This window comes from Phyllostomus discolor, chromosome 4 (assembly GCF_004126475.2).
Source record: "Phyllostomus discolor isolate MPI-MPIP mPhyDis1 chromosome 4, mPhyDis1.pri.v3, whole genome shotgun sequence".
NCBI classification, from domain to species: Eukaryota; Metazoa; Chordata; class Mammalia; order Chiroptera; family Phyllostomidae; genus Phyllostomus; species Phyllostomus discolor.
The window spans coordinates 8,250,231-8,277,955 of record NC_040906.2 but is presented as its reverse complement, the minus strand read 5'-3'; the positions used below and the strand labels follow the sequence as shown (position 1 = coordinate 8,277,955).

General features: G+C 45.2%; 1 protein-coding gene and 1 long non-coding RNA gene across 7 annotated transcripts; one reads left to right on the top strand and one right to left on the bottom strand.

Annotated features, from left to right (window-relative positions):
• Window positions 1-860: 860 nt before the first annotated feature.
• On the bottom strand, window positions 861-24,241 carry LOC114495147 (thiamine transporter 2). 6 transcript variants are annotated; one of them, XM_036022761.1, is made up of 8 exons: window positions 24,098-24,241; window positions 23,053-23,116; window positions 21,240-21,463; window positions 11,086-11,354; window positions 8,539-9,367; window positions 6,467-6,659; window positions 3,415-3,556; window positions 861-2,620 (listed from the first exon to the last, which is right to left on the bottom strand). In XM_036022761.1, exons 4-8 carry the CDS (start codon window positions 11,233-11,235, stop codon window positions 2,459-2,461), a joined length of 1,476 nt encoding a protein of 491 aa, XP_035878654.1. In that variant the 5' UTR covers window positions 11,236-11,354; window positions 21,240-21,463; window positions 23,053-23,116; window positions 24,098-24,241; the 3' UTR covers window positions 861-2,458. The 6 variants fall into 6 exon arrangements, with proteins under 6 accessions (XP_035878654.1, XP_035878653.1, XP_035878651.1 ...); XM_036022760.1 differs by lacking the exon at window positions 24,098-24,241 and adding an exon at window positions 23,265-23,579; XM_036022758.1 differs by lacking the exon at window positions 24,098-24,241 and having other exon boundaries at window positions 23,053-23,231.
• Window positions 24,242-26,159: 1,918 nt separating this feature from the next.
• LOC118499856 lies at window positions 26,160-27,136 on the top strand. Its single transcript, XR_004902404.1, has 3 exons — window positions 26,160-26,338; window positions 26,443-26,444; window positions 26,736-27,136. It is a non-coding gene; the product is annotated as an uncharacterized LOC118499856 (long non-coding RNA).
• The last annotated feature ends 589 nt before the right edge of the window (window positions 27,137-27,725 follow it).

The window sequence follows — 27,725 nt, the reverse complement described above, 5'->3', positions numbered from 1 at the left end:
CTCAACAATCTTTGAGATTACCTGTTGACTCATTCCCAGAGAGTAAATGTATTGTCACCCTCTTGGATTAGTTTCTAGTATGACATTGAACAGGATAGCTCACTGTTGTTTTAATATACATTTCTCACATGAGTTAATTTTAGCATCTTTTACGTGTCTGAGCCATTTGCATTTCTCTTTCTCTGAATTCCCTGTTCATACCCTTTGCCTGTTTTTCTATGAAGCTGTTGATTTTTTTTCTTATTGATCTGTATTTGTTCATTTTAAGTTCAGGAAAGTAGCTTTGATGAGTTGCAATAATGTCCCCAGATTACCTTTTTTGTTGTTGCTGCTTTGCTTAGAGTGTTTTTTGCTTCCATGCATAAGCTTAGTTGTTTGACTTCTAGGATTTATTTTAGAAAGGTTTGTGGTTATAAATTCTTATATGTTTTCCTTCTGTCCTTTGTAGTTTCATTTTTTATAGCTGCAGATTGGTACATATACAATTACATATTGATAGAGTTATTCTAGCACTCTTGGGTCCTACTTAGTTTTTCCTTTAAAACCAAAATTAAATTGTTCTAATCTTATTAAATATTCTGTTTTTCTTCCTCTTGTATGGAATTCTATCTTTATTAGAGTCTAAAATCCCAATAAATTAAAGACTAATTCAGAATTTTCTCCTGTTTTATTGGATTGTCTCTTCATGCTCCTGACCATGTCACTGTGACTAAGAGTCGAGAGTAGGATTTTATTCTCTGCAAATAATTTATCTTGTTTTTCTATTAAAAAACACATTTTCTTGGTTCTTAATTTTTCCAAATAAAATCTAGAATCACCCTTACTATTTCTGGAAAAAAGAAACGTGTTGTATGTTTTCACTGGAATTAGATTTAATGTCTAAATTATTTAGGAAGCCTGATGGCTTCATATATACATTTTCCTAACCAAGAACAAGGTAGTTTTTTGTCCATATGCCTGGGTGTTATTTCATACTCTTTATAAATATTTTCAGGCATATTCATATATGTCTTCCACATTTATTAAATCGTTAAATAGATTACATTTATTTTAGCCATACATGGGGTCTTTCACTAAATGATTGTTATATCACAAAAGCTGTTGTTTTCTATATACTTACTTTCTATTCCACTATCTCAGTTTTTAGTTGAGTCTCTTGGGTATATACTTGTAGCCTCTGGAATAGTAATAGTTTTCCTCCTTTTCAATTTTAATGTCATTTTTTTTGCTTGTCTAATTGTGTTGGCTAATCTCTCCAGTACAATAAGTTAAGTGAGAAGGATAATAGTGGTCATCCCTTTCTTGCTTTTGACATAAGTAGGATTGTCATTAGTTTTCTCCACTGAGTGTGTGTTGACTTTGGAGCTGGGTTTTTAGTCCAGTGATTGGATTTGGGGATTTGGAGAAAAGTATATTTGAAACACAAACCTTGAATCAGCAGTCTTTATTCCCAGTGGCATACTGCTCAATGTATCCTCTGCTGAAGTGTCAAAGGGCAGACAAGCTTGGACAATTTTCAATACAACTCATCAGAAAATTAGAAAGATTCTTTAATATTTCTGTACACATTATTTTATTTAGTACAATCTCTACCACTTAAAAATTAGGTGCCCACCCCCAATCACTGTGTTCTTATTTATGAATACTTGTAGAGACCCCTGGAATTTCTGTTCAAGTTTTCTGTTTTAGACAGACATTACACTGACATAGCAATAAGATACCTATCTGGGGTCCCAACAGGAAGAAAGCACATTGTCTCTCGTTGGGCCACTAGGAATTGAGATGAATGTCATTCTGGGGACACACAGGAGTGTCTGAATTATTGTTGAGGTAGAGTTTCAACAATAAAGCTCAGCAAAGCTCAAAGTAAAAAATTATCATTAAAAAATCCAATTGTGATATTATCACATAAAAGCTTGTTCATAATGCTAAGTTATCAAGATCGGAGAGGAGTCCTTAGAAATGGGACCAAACTTTGTAATTCTCTTAGAGAACTGTTATACAGAAATACTCTTAATGGAAGAAAAAGGAAAATGACTCATGTGACAAAAAATGTTCCACGTGCTGCCTGTTTTGGTAGGATGAAACACGTGTGTAAGCCAGGAAGCAGGGTCCATGCTGTTGGCACTTCTGCACACCGATGGGGAACATCAACCCCAGGACGGTGGTCTGTTTCCATGCCATTGTCCTGTCCCCTCGCAAGTGCTCGGAACAGAATTTTTCAGTCACCACCATTCACCAGAGTCCCAACGTGGGCTGTTTAATTGAGATTCGTGGGTCCTGTCGACTGCATCCAGTTCGGCTGGGCATAAAGATATCTGGTCTGAAGCTGGGATTTTGCTGTGGTTTTGAAAAGGTTCATCGGAATCCAGGCTCGTGATGAGTGTCAATTGATGGCACTCAGCGACATTGTGACCAGCACGGTTCTTGCCAAGAGGCTGTAGTCATTAACATAGGATTAGAGGGCATCCCTGGGTCCCTCTGGGTGTGGCCCTTGTGCACTGTGACTTAGGGGAGAGCTCTGTGCTTCCCTTCGGCATTTGACTGAGTAGATAATGTATATGCTTCTAACGAGGAAAATCCCAGCAATGACGGCAAAATAACCCCCGTAAACCAAAAACTGTAGGAAAACAAATGGAATTAGATACACATAATAGCTGACCATCTTTGTATTGATTATTCATCGTGATGCCATTGATTTGCTTGGATTAGGGAATAACTGAGACCCGGGACCTTAATATGGGATATTTAGGTTTGCACAGTACTTTCTTCTGCCAACTTGGAAGAACCAGGTATGAAAGCGTTAACCATACAGTAACTAAGAGTGCGGGCTCTGGAACCAGGGTGGCTTGGTTCATGGTTAGCTCACCTTGCCAATGGTGGAAAAGTACGAACTCCCACTGACCTATGCACCTGTGTTTGTAGGATGGTACAGTGCTATGTGCAATGTCTCCAGTAACGAATCTCAGACATTGAGGATACTTTTTTATCTATTTTATATCCTCCTTTTTCAGATCCTCATATAAAATGTGAGATTGAGCTAATTTTAAGCCCCTCAGGAGTACGGGGAACAGGGAACAGAGGTCTGCAGCCTGGTGAGCCTCCTAGTTAAACCTCAGTAAACCTCGGAACCAGATGGTGGGAGGAAGAAGAGGCATCTGGGGACACAATGATGTGTGTGGGGACACCTGACAATGTTTTAGGAGCCAAAGATAAATGCTGACTTACTGCGATTATTGCTCGAAACTACTGGGTGTGTTATACTGGTAATTAAGGAGTTTCTTGTTTTAAAATTTGCCTAGCCAAGGAATTTGAGCAATTTAAGCATTGGCAGTGGTAAGGGTATAGGGTCCTTTGAGAGGACCTCGTTACTCTCCATTCCCACCAAGTATGAAGAGCAGTTTTGCGGCTTACCTGAATGCTGACTGGCAGGTTGAGCCCTCTCGGGTCTACTACGATCACAGTCACAAGGGTCTGAACCACCAGGGCAAGGAAGGTGTTGATTCCGAACACCAGGGCATACCGTTCCATACTCAGGTTGACGGCAATCTGAAACCTGTCATTAAACATTGAGCATGTTTTTCACAAGAGTAGACATGGGATTCTTATCTTTAAAAGACAAAAAAATAAAATAAAATAAATGCAGCCTGCCGGATGGGAAGGAGATTCAGGAGATGAGTGAAAAGGGGAAGGAATTACCATGTACAAGTTGCCAGTTATAGAAAGTCACAGGATGTACAGAATAGAGGATTTAGTCAATTATATTGCGATAATTATATATGAGTGTCCGATGAGTGCTTGACTTAGGGGTGATTGCTTTGTAAGTTATATGAATGGCTAGTCACTGTGTTGTATTCCTGAAACTGGTATAATATTGTGGGTCAACCGTAACTGGAAAAAAAAAGACAAAAGAGTGTCTTCAATGTTTTGCATTTAAACCATATTTATTTATTATTTAATTGTATTTTTCAAACACAGTTTGCATTCACTACCACTCCGCACCAGTTTCAGATGTACAGCCCAGGGGCAGGGAAACCCTGCACGCTACAGAGGGGTGCCCCTGCTCCTCCAAGGACCCACCTGCCCCAGACCCAGTTTTGACGTTACTGGCTGTGTTCCCCAGGCTGCAATCCACGTCTCTGTGTCTATTCTGCAACCGCCACTTTGTCCTGCTTCATCCCCCAACCTTTTCCCTGCAGCCCTCAGCCCCTTCCTCTCCTCCAGCCGTCAGTCCGTTCTCTGTGTCTGTGAGTCTGCTTCTACTCAGTTTATTTGGTTCAGTAGATTCCACATGTAAGTGAAATCATGTGGTATTTGTCTTTGTCTGACTCGCTTACTTCTTGTTAACAGCAATTCTCAACGAAATCTCCTCCAGTGCAGACAAACAGACAGGGCAAAGAAAGGGAGTTTTAAAATAGATAAAGGCTTAATTAAATGAGTTATAGGAAAGATACCAAATTCCTCCTATCCAAAGTAATACTTCCAGAAATTAAGCCTAAATGTTCTAAGCTCTCATAATTTGGGATATTGGACGCGATATGATCTGAGTGTTTTATAGTGAATTTTTATAAAAATGCATGCAACACCCAATCTGAGGAATTTTGTAGAGTTATTCATTTTATTGTCAATTGTTTTGAGAGTGTTAAAATTTGGTGTGAATTATTCTTCCTTTTTAAAGATTTTTATTTATTTATTTATTTATACAGAGGGAAGGAGGGGGAGAGAGAGAGAGAGAGAAACATGAATGTGCGGTTGCTGGGGGTCATGGCCTGCAACTCAGGCATGTACCCTGACTGGGAATCGAACCTGTGACACTTTGGTTCGCAGCTTGTGCTCAATCCACTGAGCTATGCCAGCCAGGGCATGTGAATTATTCTTTGGAAGAGCCAGACCATGACTGGTTGTAGAGCTGAGTCTGTAATTAATTTTTAATAAATAATAGATTTTGAAATCTTAAAACACTTCTGAAAGACTGAAAAGTGTGTTACTCAGAGTTCTCCCTTGGAATGCAGGTTAAGGCTTTGTCTTCTGAATATTCTTACAATGAAAAGAAATAATACAATGCCACCTTAACCACATGCTCACATTAAAAAAAGAAATTCAAGACACATGAGTTGGATTCATTAAATGACACATCTCAGTGAAAAAAAAATAAACTTGTTAACAAGTTTCATCTCTGCCATTTCACAGTGTTTCCCCAGGGTGCTCATAATTCTGTGCCCTGTCAATCACTTATCAAACATTTTTCACAAATGAAAAAATGAAACCTGATACAGTTTTTGTCTTTACTTTCTTTATGTGATTTTAAATGCAAATGTTTCTTCTCTTTTTTGGTTACCACTAAAGTACATCTCCTACACAGTCAGCTTTCCTTGTGCTTAGATGTAGAACCAAATGTTTCTAACTGTCCTTTAAAAAAATGATCCCTGGAATTTCGTTGCTAATAATCTTTGCACCTGCACTTTTTGATGTCTGACTTATTATAACTTGCTAAGAATATTTTGTTTCGGAAACATGCTTGGAATTACTCGAGCAACCACGTGAAATCAGGGCTGAAACTTAAACTGAATCATTCACAGCCCGATTCCATCCCATGTTGCTATGGCAAATCGCTTGGAATAAAAAAATCACGACCTGACCATGTATCATTGCTCTTGGTTGACGAACTGACAGAAATTTCTTTTTTTTTTTCTTTTGAGAATTTTTATAAGAGTTTACTTGAGCTGCCCTGGCTGGTGTAGCTCAGTGGATTGAGTGCGGGCTGCAAACCAAAGTGTTGCAGGTTGGATTCCCAGTCAGGGTACCTGCCTGGGTTGCAGGCCATGGCCCCCAGCAACCGCACATTCATGTTTCTCTCTCTCCCTCTTTCTCCCTCCCTTCCCTTTCTAAAAAATAAATAAATAAAATCTTAAAAAAAAAGAGAGAGTTTACTTGAGCCAAATGGATGACATATTCCTGGGAGCAAGATCTCAAATTCACCAAAGAGTAACTTTTGTTTTTTTTGCACCTTCTTTCTTGCATCTGAAAGTAAGAGGGAAACTAAGGTTGTGGGAGGAAGCGAGGCCAGGACTGGACTGCAGGGCAGTTCACAAGATCACGTGCTTCCTTGAAGGTGGTTACCTTCACTTCAAAGGTGTGTTCACCTAGATGCCCAGAAACAACGGCCAGGGCTTGCTGAGGCAAAGAGAGACCTTGTTCCAGAAAGTGTGTGCCCGGGGTATTGCTACCCACCAAGACCTGCCCAGTGAGGAACTTCTTTCCTTGATGACTAGTCTTAGTAATACTCAGACGGCAAATAGTGAAATAAAAAGATGGCCTAAGTGTGTCTAATTTAATAGGAAGTAGTCAACATTTAAAATTGCAATTAGTTAAAATCCCCCTGAGGTTCTCCGAAGTACTGGAAGCTTACAGAAGAGAGAGCAGGGTTTAGTTTTAGGAGTGGACACAGATGGCTGGTAATACTTACACTGCTATGGTGATAAGAAGCATGTAGCTGGACTTGAATATCAAGTAGCCAGCATAGCATGCCCAGATGCTGGTCGTGTAGTGCATGAGAAATAGGGAGCCGGCATTGACCACGGAGAAGACCGCCAAGGCCAGCTCTCCCAGAAGGTCCCAGTTGACTTTCACGTAACCCACTGCGAAGGCAGCCACAGCCCCTGACAAAGAAACAACACAGAAGATCAACCACGTTGGCCTTGCACGTGGGAAATATCAGCTCGTGCTTTTGAAAACTCAGGTCTTGGGCAATTCTAAAAGATGAATGAATACACGTATATTGCTTTCACAGTTTGTGAAAATAGTGTGATCCACTTCAATGAGGGTTTATCCTTTTCTCCACCAGGTTTTCCTTTGGCTTCTCTCTTACTTCCTATTCTTTGACTCATTTAATTGCCACACTTTTTATTAGTGCTGTCTCCGTGCCACGCACTGTACTAGCCAGAGGGCTGGGAAGGCTCCTGACCACAGCAGAATGGGGAGAAATGAGACGTGAACCCATTCATTCAATATGGCACGGGGCAGGGTGGGGGTGGGTAGGGATAGGAAAGGATGAAACAGTTGCTCTGGAGGTACTCCCAGCCCATCTATATTTGCCTTTATCATTTTTTATAGTAAGTTTTTTTTAAAGATTTTATGTACTTATTTTTAGAGAGGGGAAGGGAAGGAGAAAGAGAGGGAGAAATGTGTGGCTTGTGTGCCCCCCACTGGGGCCCTGGCCTGTAACCCAGGCCTGTGCCCTGACTAGGAACTGAACTGGCAACCTTTTGGTTCACAGGCCGGCACTCAATCCACCGAGCCACACCCGCCAGGGCTGTAGTTAAGTTTTTTTTTTTTCAATGATGAGTAACAGCTGTGTTGCACTGGGGAGTAAGTCTTCATCTTTATTATTATTTATATATTTATATTTTATTATGCCTTACATGTTATTTATATTAATCTTATTTATACAATGGTTGTATTATAACTATTATAAATAATGCAAATCTTTATTAATCTTAATCTTAATTCTAGTGTCCATCTTAACATCTTCAAATCTGTCCTAATTTGCTTGAGGTTTTGAGTGAACAGCTCTCGGCTGATGTGCGGAGCTTAAGAGGTCAAATAATTGACTGTAGTTAGGTATTTATGTTTCACACTACTGACGCGTGATTAGTGAACTTTGTCACATTTGATCTGAGAAAGAACGACGCCTGCAAAGGAAACAGAAAGCCGTTCTTCCCCTTCGACTTTGGACGTGGGAGGCAGGACCTCGGTGCCCATCCCAGCACAGTGCTGGTTTCCAAGTTCCTCTCAAGTCTCCCAAAGGCGGGGGGGGGGCAACAATAAACAGGCGCCGCATGAGTTTTCTGAAACTTTTTGTGAACGAGGGTGTGGGCATCTCCTACTTCCTAGAAAATAGCTTCAAAGTCTTACTTGACATTCAAGTTTCCACTCACCAGATTACAAATATTTACTGCAGAGCCAAGTTCAAAGGCAGATTTCCCACTGATCTCAGAATCCTGGCTCTCACGTCTCTCCCGCTCCTTACTGAAATCTCATCAGACAGCAACTTTCGAACATTTTTGGTGTACAGACTGGAATTTCTAAAGGTGGGTGCTATGTAAACCAAATTCTTTATTAAGCAAAACCCTTCCAGGGATAATTTAGAAGCCTTAATAGTTCAGCTCATTTTCTAAAATAAGAAAAACTCCTACTTGTATTCAAGATGTGTACTTGCCTTTTGGCATGAAAAACAATTCTAGAAGAACAGAGGGCATTGTTAGGACTTTTCCTGATGCTGAAAGGGAATCTTAGGAACTTGGCCACAATTCAATTGTTTGGTGCTCAACCCTGAGCTTCCGAGCTACCTGTTGCAACCGTAACACATAAAACAGAAGTGGCACGTCCCCCGTGTCTTCTCCCAGCACCTTCCATTTCTAAAGAAGATTAATGTGCCCTCTGAACAGAGCTACTTTACTACCAGCGGAAGTTTAGCAAATGGGAAAACGAACTTAATGGGGTGTCCCATCAAAGGAAGATCAATCAGTGCACACTTACCTCCGAAGGTCGCAATAGCTTCTACCGCCCCGTTATAGACGGAAGAATTTTGGGACGGTGCCTTATAGTCCCACAGGATTTGAACATAGTTCACAACCTGGTTAAAGCCTGCTGTGGAAAGAGCCCACCACAGGGACCAGTAAAAAAGACGGTTGGAGGAGTAGCACTCCTTCAGATCTTGGAACCACTGCACAAAAACTCTCGCAGCGACATTTTCCTGCTTTGGGCCGCCCAGCGGCCCACCATCCCAGTTCCCCGAAGAGGCGGCTATTTCCGGAGTGGGTTTCTCCTCATTGTAGCGGGGTGCTTTGTCCCCACGTGGCTCGTCTGACACGGCATTTGTGCTTGATGGCTTCTGGACGTCTTTGCTGGCTTTTGCATGGAAAAACATGCTTTTCCTGGGCATTGGCAGAAAAAGTGAGGACAGGAAAGCCACAGAGACAGAGGCCAAGGATATGACATTGAGGTAGAAGTACGATAAGTTGACCAGGGACACCAGGACTTGGGCCAGTACTGAGCCCGCCGTGTAGGCCACCAGCGTGACGGCCCTGCAGTAGCCGCTCACTCTCTGGTAGTGCTCTGGGCTGACCACGCTGTAGATGTAGGCGTAGTAGGCCACCTCGGTGGCGGTGACCATCCCGTAGAAGAACTCCACGACCTGCATGACTTGCACTCCTTGGCCGAACAGGAGCAGCAGCCAGGTAATGATGTAGCTGATCCCCTGGAGGACGATGACTGGCTTGTAGCGGACGAAATCGGTGAGGATGAACACGGGGAACAGCAGCACCAGGTAAGAGTATGTCCACACGGGAAGGATCTCATTGGTTATCTGTGAAGGTGGAACACGAGTTGTGGGGCCACGGAGCACCGGGAAGTGAGAAGAGCACCTTTCTCAGCTACGTGCACGCTAAGGTACATGTCGCTGGTGCAATACCAAAGTTTGCATCCAGTCCGATAGGAGGGATATTCTTCAGGTTATGGAAAACAACTTTAGAAAAGGGATTGTCAAGAAAGCCACTAGGAAAACAGAGATCCCCTTCCCCTGCAAAAATAATCATATACTTACGTGCATCCCAGCAGGAGAATATATGTACAACCTGAACTATATTGTGTTCAGATAATGTACACGGTTGAGCAAATCAGTGAAAACTTGCTCAACACACTTTTATTTTTTTCAGGCTCTTAGACAAATACCATGCTCTTTGATAAAGAGGCTACAATGCTGAAACAATCTGACAAGCTTTATCTTCATTTGACTTATCACTATGTCAAAAATGTCAGCCCTTCCCAAGTCTGGATAAATATATACATGAAGATCAAAGAGTAAATAACCTTGCAGGATTATGGAGTGGGAAATAGTAATGCCTTTAATATCCTTCCTGGTCACATTTTCTGGGCTCTCTAACCCCCTTTCTTCCAGTTCTACTGATTTGTCTCAGTTCTGGCCTCTGTTTGGTATGGGCTAGCTGTATCATGGATTTAGTCAGAAATTCAGGGACCTCAAAGTTCATTCACAGAGAGAAAGGACTGAAGAAGCTGTTCACTTTTGGATCATGATGGGTGCAGGTCACAGCAGCCTTTGCTCTGTCCCTTCTGCTTTCCACGGCAACCTTTGTGGGTTTAAATGCCAATGATGATGGAAAGTTCAGTGATCAGACAGGCTAGTGCGACTGAGCTGTGCTTTGGAGGATGGATACATTAACTAGTCCCTAGCGGTCTCAGAAGCAGACCCCAGGAGGTTCACTGGCTGATTCTGAGCCCATGTCTGTCATTTCTTTTGCCTTAATCATGACCTGCTTCCATCTGGGGGTCTTTGGAACACAGTTGTCCCTAAGTGATTTTACACCACAGCATAAGTTCACCTCTCTGTCCTTGCCACCTTGTCCCCAAGGAAACCAGGATCAATGCATCTTCCCAGTGAAACCACAGCCTCTGCCATGTTTTCATAGCTCTGGCTGGGGACTTTGAATCTAGCCCAGGGTAACTCTCCACTTGGGTCACAGAATTTTCTGTGGCACTTGTTATGTATAAAAAAAGAAGTAGATCTTTTAAGTAAGAGAATTTGGTTTTCTGGGGCAGATAATGCTGGTAGATCGTTTTTCAAAACTGACTGTCGTAAAGAAAGGCAACAATTCTTTATGAGAGTCTGCTTATCCACCAGCAGCCTGGAAATTTACTAGGACTCGATGTAGTGCCTGGCAGGGATTTTATTTCACGATTAGTGTAACAGACTCGGTGGAGAACCTGGTATCGCAGAGTTGACGGAGACTTGAAAGGTTCTTAGGTGGGAAGACCAATGCTAGAACTCTAAAAAGGTTAAAATATTTGTTACACCTGTAATGTATTTTGGTTTCCCATTTTTTTGCAAGTCTTGGGGGAAAGGAGTAGTTTGAATGGTTTGCTATTCAAATACCAACTACCACGAGGATGAGATTCATTGAAGTCAGTGTGTTAATAGTATTTCAGATTGCATGAAGCCCTGTTTCTGCTCTTGCTCAAGTCCTGTAAAATTAAACCACATTAAGACATGCGTGGATACTCACTTACCTCTGCGCTGGTCAGGTTTTTATCTGGTCCAGATAAATACGGGATAAGGAAGGGTTCCGAGGGTCTCATCGTGGAGAAAAACCCAAATAGGCAGAGGACGGTAGTGGGATAAATCCAGGAACGGCTCGGCGAAATTTGGAAACAAGCCATGGCTAAGGGAATGGAAACAAAGCCAACATTAATTGACCTTTGCTCTTCTTGCCATCTTGGGAGTAATGAAAACTGAGGAGATCTAAATGTTTTTGGATGGAAGTTTCATCCATCTGCAGCTGAAATGGAAAGCTGTGCTCTCGAGTATTCTGTAGGTGAGCCAGTCACACGGTCCATTGTCAATGAACTTCTCGTTCACTACGGCTGGGGTAGAGTCTCACTCGCTTCAGTGTTCTCCATCACAAACGCGGGACTGAGGAGCCACTAATGGAGGGTGAACAACAGGCCAATGAATGTTTGAAAGTAAGTAAGACATTGGCTGGTGGGTTATTTGTGTACTTGTGGGAGGCAAGGTCCTTGTAGGAGATCAAACCCAAAAGGACATGGATGGAGTTGAGTAGGCACTCTATTATCTGCCCACTCTATTTTGCACTGCGACCCTGAAATCTTTAACACACGCAGTGGCATGTAATCATTTACACATGTATCTCTCCTTTAGGCTGTCCCTTGCCTAGCATTACACTCGACACATAACAGGCATCCAAGGTATTTTTGTTAGATGTCTTCAATCTCTTGCAAATTTATAATTGTTCAGTTAAAAAATTGAACTGGATAATGATCAGACTTGCCATCTTTTCCATATTGCACGCTCCCCCCCCCCACCCCCGCCCACCCCATGCCACTACACCCCTTTCCCATACTGGTGCTAACTCTACATTGGGAGAGGAAGTCCTCATTTCTTAGACTGTATTTCATTTTTATTTATAGCTGGGCCCATTTCTTCTGTTAGTCTACAGTTTCTCACTCAGGGGGGCAGGTAGCTAATCGATAATTTGTACTTTTACCCTAACCCAGAAATAAAATTGTTTGAAAGTCAAACATCAGACAAAACACTCGGTGGAGGACCCCATCTGTCACTGCATAGAGACCCCCACTTTATGGTGGTTATATTTGAAAACACTTTGCTTTTTCACGTGGATGATGTACACAGGAAAATTCACTCTTTTTCCTTCATATTTTAGATCATGCTATGTAAAGCTTACCCAGTTTTAGTGCCCGTGGGAAAGTGCTCTGAGATAATTCACAAGAAAGAAGCTACGGAAGAGGGTAGGGGGAGATTAACGGTAATGGAGAAAATCCAATAAAAATTTTTAAAAAGAAGAAGAAACTAACCTGTTATGAGTACAACGCTTTTCTGCATATTATCTCATTAAATCCTCATAATGACTGTAAAACATATATCACTTCCCCAGATTCCCAGGTGAGTGTATGGGAGATCCGAGACATCCAGCCAATGGCTGCAAACTGCATGGTCAAGAGTTGAATTCAGGTCTTCCTGCCTCCCACTGGCGTCCTTTCGATTGCTCCTCTCGGCCTCATTCTGGTGGCCCTTCTTCCTCGGCTGCCGGAACTAACCTAACGGCAGTCCTTCCCCGCAGCGAGGGAAGAAGGTGTTCCTAGGAACACACTCACACTAAAGACTATAGCTTAGCCCTGGTTGGTGTAGCTCAGTGGATTGAGCGTGGGCTGTGAACCAAAGTGTCACAGGTTCGATTCCCAGTCAGGGCACATGCCTTGGTTGCAGGCCATGGCCCCCAGCAACTGCACACTGATGTTTCTCCCTCTCTCTCTCTCTCTCCCCCATTCCCTCTCTAAAAAATAAGTAAATAAAATCCTTTTTTTTAAAAGACTATGGCTTAATACACAGGGCTCCCAGGGGAAACTGCAGTTTGAAGGTGGGGCAGAGAGAAGGAAGATGAGGCTCATTTCAGGAACGGCAGCCACCTGGGTGGAACTGCAGGTGTCCAGGGGGAGAAACTTGGCTAAGGGCCGTGAAGGTAGGGAGGGGCTGCTGGGTCACACCACAGTTGCCGCCTACCCTACTCTTTCGCAAGGTGGTCTCAGGAAGCTGCATAGTTCCTCTGGGTAAAGTAAAGTAGACACTGCTGTCGTTTAGGTCAATGAAACCCTTGATGAGACAATGCTGAGACCATGGAAATCATAATTTGGAATCAAATGATGGCAACGGTGAGCAATGCTGACAATGGGGGAAATTTTGCCAAGAACATCTGGGGTTGGCCGCCCTCCACCACCTCCCTCGGACAAGAATGCACGGAATGCACCTTCTCCCTGCAACGCTGCTGGCCTTGCCGAGGCCTCTCTCGCTGCGAGTGATATTCGAGTAGAAAAGGTTGCCCTGGGAAGGCAGTCTGTGTTGGCCATCTTTCACGGGGGGGGGGTCTTAATGGGGTGGCACCTGGGGCTGTACATCTAGAAAGTTCATCTATGCTGATGATGGATTTTTCACTGACTGCAAGCCACCACCTTCTCCGTGCATCTCAGAGACCTAGGACTATGCCCATGTTCCCTGGGCTGCTAGCCGTCCCCCGGATTATCAATCTCTCCATCTCTTTACTGTTCTAATGCTGTTCCCAACTGGACTTCACTGGGAAGGTCAAGCAGAGGAAGAGTGTGTGCCTCACTCGAGTATAAGCAGGAGGGCAGGGCTTTCTGTCTGTTTGGATCCCTGCTCTGCCCCTAGTGTCTAGAAGAGTGCCCAACACATAGTAGGTCCTGTGAAAATAAAGGGAAGAAAGTCAAACGTCACCCCTGAGGACTAGTAAAGCTCTGTCTGGGTTTCCTAAGTGTACTTCCTGGCTGCGCCAGGTCAAGGCCAGGGCAGTCCTCCACCCTACAAATGCCTTGAAGCTCGGCTGAACGGGATAACGATGATAATGGCATGTGCGGGCTTGTGTAAGCACGGCGCACCCAGGCACCTGGAAAGGACGTGGCGTCACGCAGGGCACGGGTTTGCTGCTCAAACCCAGGTTGCTCCCATTGCTCTCCTCATGTTGGATGGAGGACTCAACGGTGACTCTAGCCTAATGGGCAGAAAATGAGGGGGGGTGTCTGACTTAGCTGCAAACAGCTGAGAAATCTCTGGGGGGGCTCATCACTGGGCCCTAGAAGCCTGGGCTTCCTTCCCTCAGCCCTCCATCCAGCCCCTTCCCCGTGGAAATACACACGTTCTCCAAAGCTTGCTTTTCTGCCAGAGAAAATGAGAAAAGGCGTCTCATCAAACCTTAGCAGCAGTCCTTAATCCAGAAGGCCTGGGCAGAGCGGCGGGGGTGTCCTGGGGCTCCCAGACCCCTTCAGAGATGATGCGTCTCCTGGAGGCCGTTCTTCTGCCCGCAGAGCCACAGCCACCGTCACTGCCCGGTGGGCCTCTCTGGGACTCTCGGCTCCTAACGTCGGGCTCTTGTTTCACCTCCTGCCTTTCCTACCCACTCCGAGTCCCGTGCTCCAGCACTTGCCTCATTGCAGAACCCGTTCCAAACCTGGCTAGTCAAGCAAGACTGCGTGAGCCTGACTTGCACATCGGAATCACCTGGTAAACATGTGGGTTCCTGGGCTCCATCCCTGAATGGGATTCAGAAGGTACAAGAGGCCCCGGAATCTGCATTTATATACCCTGAGTGATTCTGATGCAGGAGGACCAAGGACCACCGTCCCTCATCCATCCGCTGGGCTGGTTGGCCCAAAGCGAGCCTTTGGCTCCATGCCACAGCCTTGGACCTTAGCAGGGTGGTGGGAGAAGTGGATGCAAATCATCCAGGGAGCGTTTTCAAAGCTACACAAAGAACCTGCAACCCTGAAATTCTTTCCTGGACCTCTGGGCCCTGGAGAGAGCGGGGCAGGTAACACACCCTCAGGTGATCCTGACATCAACCCCTTCACAGGCACATGCCACTGCATGTTTGTGACTGTCCCATCCAACATAAACTGCTTGCCCAACACGGGCCCTGAGTGCCTGTGGTTAGCACTGAATAAAATCCCACAGTCGGGCTCTGTCAGTTAGCACAGCACACAGATGAGTAAAATCCTCCAGCCCAGCATGACCTTTCACCCCACCCCTCCTGAAGGCTGTGACCTTTTTCCTTACATAAAGCTTGCAGCTTACACAGGTCAAATGATACCAACCTGCCAGCTGCTATTTACTTCATTCCTGCTTGACACCAAGCAGTGGGCTAGCTGCTTTGTCCGTCTCTCAGCTTTAGAGCAATCCTAATTATACGTATATGTTATATACGTAAGTATATAATTGCATGTTTCACATCATATAATATATAATTATATTTATATAGGTTATACTATCTATTTATTATATAATTATGTATAAAAATGTTTCCACTACTTCAGGCTGGGGAGCCAAGCCTCCTCAAAGCTCATGACCACTCAGCTAAGAAAGGTTCAAGTTGAGTTCAAGGTCGGGGCAGTGTTTGGCAAGTTCACTTCTTCCCTCTCCTCCAATGGGTAGCCGCCTCCTACCTCTGTGGCACCGCATGCCCGCCACCTCAACATTTTCCTCACCTCATTTCTCTGCCATCTGCCCCAAAGGCCACGTCCGCGTGGGCTCTAGGATTCCGGCCGGACAACCCAGGGACTGTCCCACTCAGTGTCTCACCCGCTGGAGAAGTCTGGGGCTAGTGGGCTCAGAATGTTGGGAACTACCAGCCCCACCTCTGATTTTGATCTCATCAGTGGGGGATGCTCCCTTTTTACGTCATCACGATGAAGACTGTGATGGTAAAATTGCTTATAGAATCTCTTCCCGTAATTTCTACCTTTGGAAACAATTTTAAATGTTTCTTTGGCAATTTTTCGAGGTGACAGAAGAGGTAGCCTTGTCCTTGTTTTATAGGCGGGGAACCCGCAGGCCAGTGGCAGTGAGATCTGTGTCCTTTCCACATTTAGCCGACCTCAGGGCCTCACCTGGGGCTCACTCAGGTTTCCAGATTCCAATTCAGTAGTGTTTCCTCTCGGGAGAAGTTGAGCTGGCCGGGCGACAGCCGCAGAATTCTGGTCCCAGTGTATTCCAGGGTGCTGCTTTTCAGAGGGCGGCTGTCAAAATACAATTTGGTGAATTGCACAAGATTTTAATAAAACGCTGCAGAAAAAAATTAAATACCGAGTGCACTTCAGAGTTTAGCTGTTTTTTTTCCCCTAAAACGTTTGTTTGGGTTATCAATATACAAGTACCCATTTATGACACGCTGTCCACTGTATGCGCCTCGCTGCGACACAAGGATGCTGAGCGAGAAGCCGCGTCCCTGACCATGGACGATGCCCCCACTAGCACGTCTCTTGTCATCACTGGAGAACACACGTTCTGTCTCGTTGGGATGCAGCCCTCCATGGCAAAGCACCGTTCTGAAACACACCGCTGTTTTGCAACTGGCCCATTTATCGCTCCACTTTGACCTCATAGTATAATCCTCCTCCTTCAAAGAGAATGCTGGGCCTGCCTTCACGTCACTGAATTTAACTTGAGGGCACAGATGGGCGCGGTGTCCTTTGTTTTAGAGCAAGATGTTTACCTTTCCCCTGTTTCGCTTTCCAAAGGAGATAATTTTTAATTTTTTTCAACAGTTGTTCCTGTGGCAATAATCCTCATAAATTACTCATATGCTCCGCCAGGACTTAAAAAAAAAAGGGTACAAGAACATTATCTGGACAGTGAGTGAAAAGATAAAAGGACATTCTCTAGATGAAGTCAGCCCATCAGGCTATCATGACTTCACATCTACAGTAAAGATGCCAGAAGTCACAAGAGAGGCTGAATGAATCACCTGCCTTTCCCAGCAGAGATTTAGCGCCCCCTTGGGTGGGATGGGACATGTGGGAAGCTCTCGCTAGCAGCAGCAGGTGGAGTAGGCCGGCGCTGAGATCAGCTCTGAGTTCACTCCCGGAGCAGGGCGGCCCCAGGAGTGAACCACAGCCTCCCTGCTCCACCTGCCCAGCAGGCCAGACAGCACCTGCCGCAGGCTCAGTTGCACCATCTGCATATCTGCACAGGTGCACTGCCTAGTGTGAGCCCTGGGGATAAATGGCCATGTGTACCTTTGGGGTTACCAGACAGCCTGTGTGACACTTTCATTGTAACACCTTTGCATTAGAAGTGACCTAACTTCTCAAAGCAAAGACCTTCCCCAGAGCAATGAATATTGATTTAATCAGAAGCAAAAAAAAAAAAAAAGAAATGTTGCAAAAACTTGGATGAATATAAAAAACATTATGTGGCTTCTGGTCAAGATGGTGACGTGGGCAGACGTGGCTTGCCTCTTTGATAGGGGCTTAAGATTTGGGAAAATTTAGCTTAAGGTAAATAGTCATAAATCTAGCAAGTAATGTGTATATTAAGTTTTTGTTTCAGTAACTACAGATAAGGCCCATCCTGGTGCCTGAGAATAAGCAGCTGAACTCCTGGAGATGTCTGTACCAGGAAGAAGGAAGTGACCACCCTTCCCCCCTTGGAGGCAACTGTTGAATTTCAAAGGCTTTCGCTGACACCTTGTTTGCCCTCCCCCAACCCCCTTATAAAAGATCTGGTTGGGAAAGAAAGAGAGAGATGGTTTGTTAGGGTATGAGCCCGCCATCTTCTCGGATCACTGGCCATCTGAATAAAGCGCCTATAAAAGATTCAATCACTGTCATTGCTTAATTGGATTTGGTAGTGACAGGCAGCCCGAATGTCGGTGTCTTTTCCGGTTACATCTTCACACAACCACATCAAAATGACAACTAAAATATAGAACAACCATCGCTCAGGAATGTCAGAAATTAAGTTGAATGGGAAGTCTGACAACTACAGAACTGAAGAAACCATATTCATCCAGATTGATAGGAGGGGCACGGATGTGGAACAGGCTGGCCCCACATCCACAAGGATAAACATTCAGGCTGGATATCTTAGGAGAAAGGAGTCTCAGACCCACAGGAGGCCCTCCAGCCCAGGATTCCAATGCTTGGATGCTAAGTTCCCACAGCTGCTGGCTGCGAAAGCCAGTGGGGATTGAGTCGGTGGAGGAGGCTGCTGGAGCCCTCCGCAGTTCCTGTTGGGAAACACACATACAGACTCACCTACTCAGACTCACAGCCTCTGAGCTCCAGCAGCGGGGTGGCAACTTGCAAGACACCAGAGATACACAGGGAGAGACTGAAGTGTCTGGCATCGGGGTGAGCAAAGGCTATGATCCCCATTGTTCAGCCCTCTCCCAACAGAGTTGGTAGGCTGGTGCCATATCTGAGACTCCATCAACCTGGCTAACACTGTGTGACCCACCTTGGAGATCCGCAGAAACTCTACCCCACCCAACTTGTGGGCCCACCCAAGCTGCTTTTCCACAACAATGACTGGTCTTGGCTCCTAAATCCTAGCAAACAAGCAATAGCTGGCTTCAGTGAACCCTCACTGCACCAGATTAGAGGCATAGCTTGACTTCGCCTGGAAATCTCTAAGCTCAGCACAAGTAGCAGCTATTTCAGATTGCTGCACAGCTCAGACAGGGCACCATGGGCATACATAGAAACAGGTTGAGGCTGACCTTGGCCTCCACTGCCTGGGGAAACCCCAGGGCCAAGGCACCCGGTGGGCAGCTACAGACCATGTTGGAGCATCACTACCCGGCCCCTGCACAGCTGATCCTCCACGGAGGGTGGAGGTTGGTGGTAAGTGGTCACAGACAGTCCTTGCAGCTAACTGGCCTGGGTAAATCCCTCCCATTGATCTGCCAGCAGCAACCAAGGCTAAACTACAAGAGAAGGGTGTACTCAGCCCACACAAAGGGAACACCTCAAGTACTCAGCTTGGGTGACAGAGGAAGCTGTGTCACTGGAAACTACAGGGCACCTACTATATTAGACCACACTACCAAGATACAGAGTCAAAGCAGCTCCACCTAATACATAGAAACAAACCCAGGGAGGCTGCCAAAATGAGGAGACAAAGAAACATGACCCAAATGAAAGAACACATCGAAACCCCAGAAAAAGAGCTAAACAAAGTGGAGATAAGCAATCTATCAGATACAGGGTTCAAAACACGGGTTATACAGATGCTCAAAGAACTTAGTGAGGACCTCAGCAGCACAAAAAAGACCCAGTCAGAAATGAAGGACACACTAATTGAAATAAAGGACAATTTACAGGGAAACAACAGTAGAGTGGATGAAGCTGAGAATCAAATCAATGATTTGGAACATGAGGAACCAAAAAACAACCAATCAGAACAAGGAAGAAGAATCCAAAAAATTGAGGGTAGTATAAATAGCCTCTGGGACAATTTTAAGAGGTCCAACACTCACATCATAAGGTGAGCCCGTGTGTGGGTTCCCCAACAGAAGGAGAAAAGAGCAAGAAATTGGAAATCTATCTGAAAAAATAGTGAAAGAAAACTTCCCTAATTTGGTGAAGAAAATGGACATGCAAGTCCAGGAAGCACAGAAAGTCCCAATTATGATGGATGCAAAGAGGCCCACTCCAAAGCTTAAAGATAAAGAAAGACTCTTAAAAGGAAAAGAAAAGAAGTTAGTTACCAGGGGATTGCCAGAGGGGAAGGGGGTGGGGAGAATGGGTGAAGAGGCGAGGGGATTAAGAAGTATAAATTGGTAGTTACAGAATAGTCTTGGGGGTGTAAAGTACAGTATAGGAGATGGAGTATCCAAAGAACTTATACACATGACCTATAGATTTGAACAATGGTGAGGGGATTGCCTAAGGGAGTAGGGGTGCTGGGTGGAGGAGGGGGTGAAAGGGGGAAATATCAGGATAACGGTAATAGCATAATCAATAAAATATAATTTTTAAAAAAGATTTTATTTATTTATTTTTAGAGAGGGAAGGGAGAGAGAGAGAAAGAGAGAAAGAGAGAGAGAGAGAAACGTCAATGTGCGGTTGCTGGGGGCCATGGCCTGCAACCTAGGCATGTGCCTTGACTAGGAATCAAACCTGTGATGCGTGGTTCGCAGCCTGTGCTCAATCCACTGAGCTACACCAGCCAGGTCATAAAATATAATTTTAAAAAAGTAAATAAAAAACATTATGCTGTGCCAAAGAATCCAGACACAAACTTGTATGATTCCATGAGTGTGTGTGGTGGGGTAGGGGCGGGGGGGAAGAAAGAAAAAAATATATATATAAAGCAGAACTACCTAAAACAAGCAGAACTAATCTATGGTGATAAAAATCCGATCAGTGGGTGCCTGGGGTGGGAACTAGGGGGAGATTGTCTAAAATAAACCATGAAGGAGTTTTCTGCAGTGGTGAAAATGCCGTGTATCTCGATTGTGGCAGTGGTTAGAAACTTACATACTTTAAGAAAAAAATTCTCACCCAAGGATATGTTTACCAATTTTAGAGAGAGAGGAAGTGGGAGAGAGAGAGACACTGATCAGCTGCCTCCCTCACGTGCCCTGACCTGGAACTGAAACCGCAACCCAGGTGTGTGCCCTGACTGGGGATCAAACCCACACCTTCTTGGTGCATGGGATGACTGTCCAACCAACTGAGCCACCTGGCCGGGGCCAAAGTTACATACTTTTGTCAAAACTTATTTACTGCACATATAATGTACATTTTATTACATATCCATTATAGTTCAGTACAGATGATTTGAAATAAGGAATGAATCATTGATCCATGAAACAAAACAAATGAATCTCGAACATTCTTCTGCATAAAAAGAATCCAGACACAAAAAGGACAGGGACGTCCTGTAAGATTCCATGGGTGATGGAAATCAGAACAGTGACCTCTGAGGTGGGGGTGCATGGGGACTGCCTGGAAAGGGACACAGGGGACTTTCAGGAGTGATGAAACACCCCGTATCTTCATGGCACATAATGACATATGTGTATATAATTATAGACACCCAGATTACAATCCATAGTTTATATTGTATGTAAATGATACCTCAATTTAAAAAAATCCATCCTCTCCCTTCCCTTTCCCTTCAAAACATTTTACTCTGTAGAACTCCCCTACTGCCCTGGACTTTTTCTATTCTATTTAATCTGAAAACAAAAGAGCATCTTTGAAATTGGGTCTGTCCTAGAGAATTCAGAATGGAAACAGTGCTCTTCCATCAAAGTGAGGACAGGCAAAAAAAAAAAATCTTTGTAAATCCGGCGACACACATTTTTCAAAATAGATCGAATTAGAGTTACCTGTTCCTTCTGTGGCTTGAGCTTATTCCTTTCTAGAACTAAGTCCAGTTTCCTGTCTTCAGTCCTGTCTTCTGCTCCTTCCTGTGGCCACTCACTGGAGCCTCGAGTCCTCTGCCTTAGGACTGGGCTGGCAGAGGATGACGGCTTTACCCAGCAAAGCTCATCGCCTTCCCGTGGCTGTGATCACTGGAACCACCCTCTTCCGTGGTCACCCTCTTTGGCACCTCATTAAACGAAACAGACAGCCAGATCCAGATTTTTCGGAAACACAGACAATGAGGAAGGTAGACATATCAGAAGCATTTCCCCCTGAGTGTTTGTGCTAAAATAATCGAATTTAGTTTCTCTAGAATTTTGTATGAAGTGACTTAGAGTCTCAGAAAACCAAAAAGTAGCCCTATCACCCACTCATCATCCTTTATGTATCCCCCCCAAAACAGAACAACACCCCAGTATCATGCCTTCTTCATGGGAATGAAGCACTCCATACAACTTCAAAGCATGCGAATGAGGTCCAGATATTCAACATGCCAGCCTGACTTGTTGTTTTTGGTCAAAACCAGCAATTTTCAAAACTGGTGTGCTGCAAGAATTTATAAAACATGCAATACCGGACTATTTAGTCAGGGGTGCTGACCTCTTTTCCTTAGATTGTCCAATTAAAAAAATGACAACAGCTGATACAACAATAGCCGTCTGGTGTGAATCAATCAAAATGATACCTATTTTTTGGTCAGATCAGCAAAAAATATATCTTTTGGTATGGTGCAGAATATTAATAATTATAATAGTTTGTGAGCCACGAGGTGACATTGGTTGCAAACAGCTGGTCAAAGCCACCGAAGGAGCAGATGCAGGTGACCTTCACAATATGTACATGCTCCGGGTTCCATCCATCGTCTATGTCACCATCCTTTTTCACTTTCACGACACATTGGCTGATGAATTAATCGTCCCCTCCCAGCCTGTTTATTCTCTGTATGTCTCCGGTGACACCGACCGAGTCTCAGGTGCGCCAGGGGACACGTGCCTAGCAAAACTATAAAACGGGCGGACAACCCAGCTAGAAAGCCACCCCACAGCATCTAACCCCTGAATGTGGTACGGGTGATTGGTCCAGTGCACGTGGTGAGGTGGAAGGTAGGGGAAAGTTGCCCTTCAAGGAAAAAACTATGCCCTGTTTGAGCTATTGTACAACTTTGTAAACTGCAGGAACTGGTAACAACTTGAGATCACTCCTGCCTAGAGCCATGCAGACCAGTTCCGTCCAGTGAGGCAACAGCCCTCTTCCCTTAGCCCACGTGGAAAACCAAGTTCGCCTGCATTTCAGAGTTCCTGACCTAGAAATGTACCCATTCTTTGGATTCTCCTTTGATCTGGTTGGACCATCCTTACCAGTTTCCTCATTAACGAGTTAATACATCCTTGAATACGTGTTCATTTTTATATCTGTATGAGAAGCACGACTTTCTCCTTTTCCAGAAATTATCTTCTCGTGCTTGTTACCACCATTCACTGCACCTCCAACCTACCCAGGTAACCTCTGGTTTATTCGTCTCATCGTAAATCACTTGCTAGTGGTTGTTAAATTACCAAAGCAGCTTTGACAGTTTGACATCTCACCGCGGACCTTCCCAGACTTAGGCTTATTGTTTTTTTTCTCTCCAGACTTGGGTTTTCTGTGGACAATGGGGCCCGATGGAAAGAGCAAGACTTAGGGGTTTGAAGTTCATGTTCCTCCTGACCCACTGCTGTTTGTGGCAGGGACTCCACCTCTCCCAGCCTGTTCGTAAGTGTGAATAATTGCACCCACCTCACAAGGCTGTCTCAGGGGCCGCTTCATCTGGTCCTGGGCTCAGCTCAGCTTCCTTCCACCTCTGCCCTGGAAGTCCAAGCGGTAGATTTAACCCGGATGAACACAGCTGGGCACTCAGAGTTCACAGACAGTGATTTCAGAAAGGTAAATAATTCACAGGACATAATCTCCCCTAACCTGATAAGGCGCCACAGGCCAAATACCTTTACCTTGGAATATTTATGCTTGAAACGCATTCACCGTTCCCAAACTGGAATCACTCTTGCTGGTCTATGGCAGTACTGACGGGGACGAAAGTAGTTGTGTCCGTTTCAGCTACTCCTAAGACGGACCGAAGGAAAGCACATCGGAATTTAGCAGTGTTTTGCTCTATTTAAAACAGGTACCATAATGAAAATACACCTTTGGCCCTAGGAGACCCTAATGCGCTCAGATACCGGCAGGAGTGTTTTCAGAAAACATCATCTCTTTCACCCTTTCCACACGGTACAAGCTGAAACCTTTTGCAGGTAGACAGCAGCGACACCGGCTTGACCAATCGTTGCTTGTGCGTGTTATTTGATGAATTAAGTATCCTTCCCCGGATGGCTGTGCTTTCTTTCAGCTTCAGTTAAAGGGGTTCTCAGATGAGCCCTGGATCGCTCCACTCCCAAGACCCCTCTCTTTCCCCCCACGGGGCCTAGGCGCGAGTTTCGGGTGGGGATCTGGACTTCTGTGCTGAGGTTTTCAGCGGAGGGACAGGCTGGCCCGTCGCCAGCATCCGGGATGCCATTCACCTGCTTTTCCACCTGGCTGAGAGTTACAAGTCCAGGCACACCTACCTACCTGGGCGAGTCTGTGCCCGTGAGCTGAGGTTGGAGGAGATCCAGGGCCGTAGCAGGAGGAGGCTCCCGAGCGAGCGTATCCAGTCCCAACCACGCGCTGCAGCAGCGCGCGGGGACCTGCCTCACCTGCGCTCCCCAGTCTGGGGAAGGGGGAGTGCCGCGGACCAGAGATGCTGCATCTCTTCAGTTCATTCACGGTCCCTAGGAGCCGCTCTTACCTGTGGAAGGGGGTGTCCGCTCGCAAATCGCTCACATCTCTGGATGATCAGCTGCGGGAGACCATGACCTTCAGCCATCCCTCCAGTGAAGCCCAGCGCTGTAGGTAGGGGTGGAGGCCGGACTGAGCCCCGAAGCCCCGCCCAACGTATTGTATTGGCCAGTTACGGGCGTCCAGAGCTTTAAACAGGAGGCGGAAATTCTCAGGCCTCGGGCAAACACCAACTTCAGACCTTAAAGCAAGGGGCAATTTAAAGGAATATACTGATAACCAGTGTCAACGCAATAAAGCAAGGCAGACTGAGTGCAGGGTCCATCTTTTATAAATATTACTTTTGCTATACACTCATTTATTTCTCCCCCGAACTTATGAGTGAGGTTCAGCCCTGATCCTCATTCCGCACATGAAGAAATTGAGAAAGAGGGAAGACTAATACATAGAAGAGCCAGGGATCATTCTTGTTTTTATCTGGGCACCCTGGCTCCAGCGCCAATGTTTATGATCACTGTATTTTTCTTTCAAGGTGATGGGGTGGGGTGGTTTTCTGGCACGTTGAGAATTTTCTAATACAAATAGTTCATATATTAAACACTTTTTATTAAACAGAAGTTTAAAAAGCATTGTAACATTCTCATTGGTTAAAATGGAATTAAAAAATTTATTTAGCTGTTGGTGGAAATGAAAAACGCTCCCCCAAGAAAAACACTGCTTGGTTTCTAAGGGCTGCCAGTGGGAGTGAAGCTGATCAAAATCACCCTGGTTGTCTTGGGTCGCTGTCCTGGTGGTTTTGATTTTCTGCGGTCACCCTCCTACGATTTGCGGAAATCCTCCTGCAAATGACCGTGATGCACTTCAGGATCGGAAATGCGCTGTTCCTAGTGGGACAGATGCCCTCGTGAATTTCATGTCCCCCCCACCCAGAGTTTACCACACTGTGACATTTTCTTGAAGGTCGAGGGTGTCATGGTTTCTTCACCTCTCACCAAGAGACGACTTCAGTTTGGACCTTGAGAAGTTTACTCCTGTGTTTCTTTGATATGTCACAGACATAGATAGCCTAAACCAGAGACACGATGAGAAGGTCATTCACTCATAGGAAAGTGAACAGATCTGCTGATGCGTTGACATGAGGTCTAAATTTGGTTCTCTGTGGTCCAGTGGTGGGAGGGGGGTGTGCGGGTGATGTTATAGATGACCAGAGACGGACCATGTGTTGATAATTGTTGACTTGGGTGATGGTTCTTAGGAATGTATTGTACTGTTTTCCACTTTTGTGTCTGTCTGGCATTTTCCACAATTAAAAGGATTTGAAAATCATCTTTTTAAAAAGATTTTATTTATTTATTTTTAGAGAGGGAAGGGAGGAAGATAGAGAAAGAGAGAGGGAAACATCAATATGTGGTTGCTGGGGGTTATAGCCTGCAACCTAGGCATGTACCCTGGCTGGGAATCGAACCTGTGACACTTTGGTTCGCAGCCCACGCTCAATCCACTGAGCTACGCCAGCCAGGGTGAAAATCATCTTGAACCAGGAAAAGGACCTGCAAGTCTGGCTGCCCACCACCGTGAAAACCAAACTCGTGAGGCACGTTCTGGCTGAGAAGGAAAGGGATTTATTTAGGCGTCAACAACCTGAGAAGATGCCAGGCTCCTGCCTCCAAAGTCACCTCAGCATCTCCGCTGTCCTGACTGGGTTATAGAGGGGAGCCATGGGAAGAGGGGGCTGAGGAAACTCTGGTGACGTGTGGCTTCTCAGCTCTGCTCTTGGGTGGTCTCACTGTAATCTCCAGCATGTGTCATCCTGTAGGTCCGCTGCTCCATCTCCAGTTCCACTGCTGACGGTACAGGCAACATTTCTCCTGGTTCTGCTGTGGCCTGTCTAGTTCTTGTGGTCAGGGTGGTCCTCGGTCAGGCAGGAACTGTGACAGCTGATGTGTACAAAGTACTCATAGGGAAACTTTCAATGCATGATTTTTCTATGAGTCTGTCAGTACAACCTATTCTGTAATTATTACTTCATTAGCATATTATGTTTTTTTCATTCACTGTTACAATTAAGAAGCTACTTGTTGAGCACTGGGCTATGTTGCTGTTCTAGGTGCTGGGTGTGTCAGGGAACGAGAGAGTTGGAAATCCTTGCTTTGTAGAATGTGTGTGTTCATGGGATGAGGCGGAGGGAACACTGTAGAGTAAATGTGACCAATTCATGGATTTTAGGGCATGCTGGAAAGTGTCAAGCACTGTGGAAAAGAAAAAAGACAGAGAAAGGATGAGGATGTAGAATGATGGAGAAGGGAGCCGAGCCCTGAGCCCCAGGGAGTCAGGGCTGGGGAGGGACCTGCAGAGGAGTCCAGAGAGGAGCAGCAGTGAGGGGTGGAGGGAGAGGAGGGAGTTATGCAGAAGGAGGGAGGGAGCGGGCTGGGCTGGGCGTGTTCGGGAGGAGGGAGTGCTCGGCCGTGTCAAATGCTGAGGCCCTGCGGCTGTGGGAAGGGCTGTGGTCAGCAGACCTGCTGCCGCCAGAAGCAACGCTGCTGGGAGGTGGCCCAGCCCGGCCTCTGGACAGGTGCTGCAGGTGACTCTCCCTTGGGTCAGGTGCTCTCTCTCTCCCTGCCAGTCCTTCACGATCTGAAAGTCACAAGGCTGACAGGAGACTGGTTCTCAAGCAGAGGAGCTTAATCTCCATCCCTTGGTCCATGAGTTCCTGCCTCCATAAGAAAAATACCAGCACGGAACTTCTCCATCCATCGCCCGTCAGAGTATGAACCCAGTGATTCATACTCTGAATCAGAGTGATGATTTTCATGCAGTGTTTTCTTGAAATTTTACTGTTAGAATGTTTGTTGCTATTTCTTTCCCTTTTTCTGCTACTGTTTTCCATTTCTGCAAACCTAAGTCATTTCTTTTCTCAATAAACCACATCACATTGGCCTCAAAATCTCATCAACATCTCCTTTATTTTTCTTATCGGAATGTGCCTCACCCAAAGATGGAATTGAATCCGTAAAGTAAGACCCTGACGTTGGTTTGAGATGGGTTTGGTGTAATTAATGGATAGTCTGCTTCTAATAGGTTTTCACACATAGTTAAGATTGGGTGGCTTAAACTCTCCTCTTACATAAGTTAGAAAAAGGATTCTGAAAACATTGTATTTTGGACTCAACATTGAACGCCTAAAGCAATGTCTATCTATTTAGGTCTTGGTTATTTCAGTTTGGTTCTGTGAATCGTTTAAAACCTGGTTACAGTTTAATGGGATTATTGTATTCTCTCACCAGTGCTAGTTAATGATCTGTTTGACATGTTACGGTTACAAATTACCAGTGTGGTTATAAGTGAATACATCTATTAGTAAGAGCTGTGGGCAAAACATTACCCACTTTGGTTATTTTCCATCCTTAGTAAACAAGGACATAGAAGTGAGGACATCACACAGCATCTCTCCGAGTCCCCTGCGGGGAACCACATCACAGCCCAGTGTTGGGAAACCCATCTTCTAAATGCAGTGCCTTTTCTAATGTACTACTACTCCTTAGGATTTCTGCCCACATTTGCTCCGTGTTGAAAGTGAGGGCCGGAGAGAGGGGCGGAAGAGGGCCTCAGTGGGGTCACATGGCTGCCCTGGGGCTGTG

Excerpts from the sequence above, each read along its gene's own strand:
- LOC114495147 (XM_036022761.1), bottom strand. The coding sequence starts at position 11,235 with ATGGCTTGTTTCCAAATTTCGCCGAGCCGTTCCTGGATTTATCCCACT. Across the intron at positions 6,660-8,538 it reads AGCTATTGCGACCTTCGGAG|GGGCTGTGGCTGCCTTCGCA; the intron begins GTAAGTGTGCAC and ends TTTCTTTGTCAG. Across the intron at positions 2,621-3,414 it reads ACCTGCCAGTCAGCATTCAG|TTTTTGGTTTACGGGGGTTA; the intron begins GTAAGCCGCAAA and ends GTTTTCCTACAG.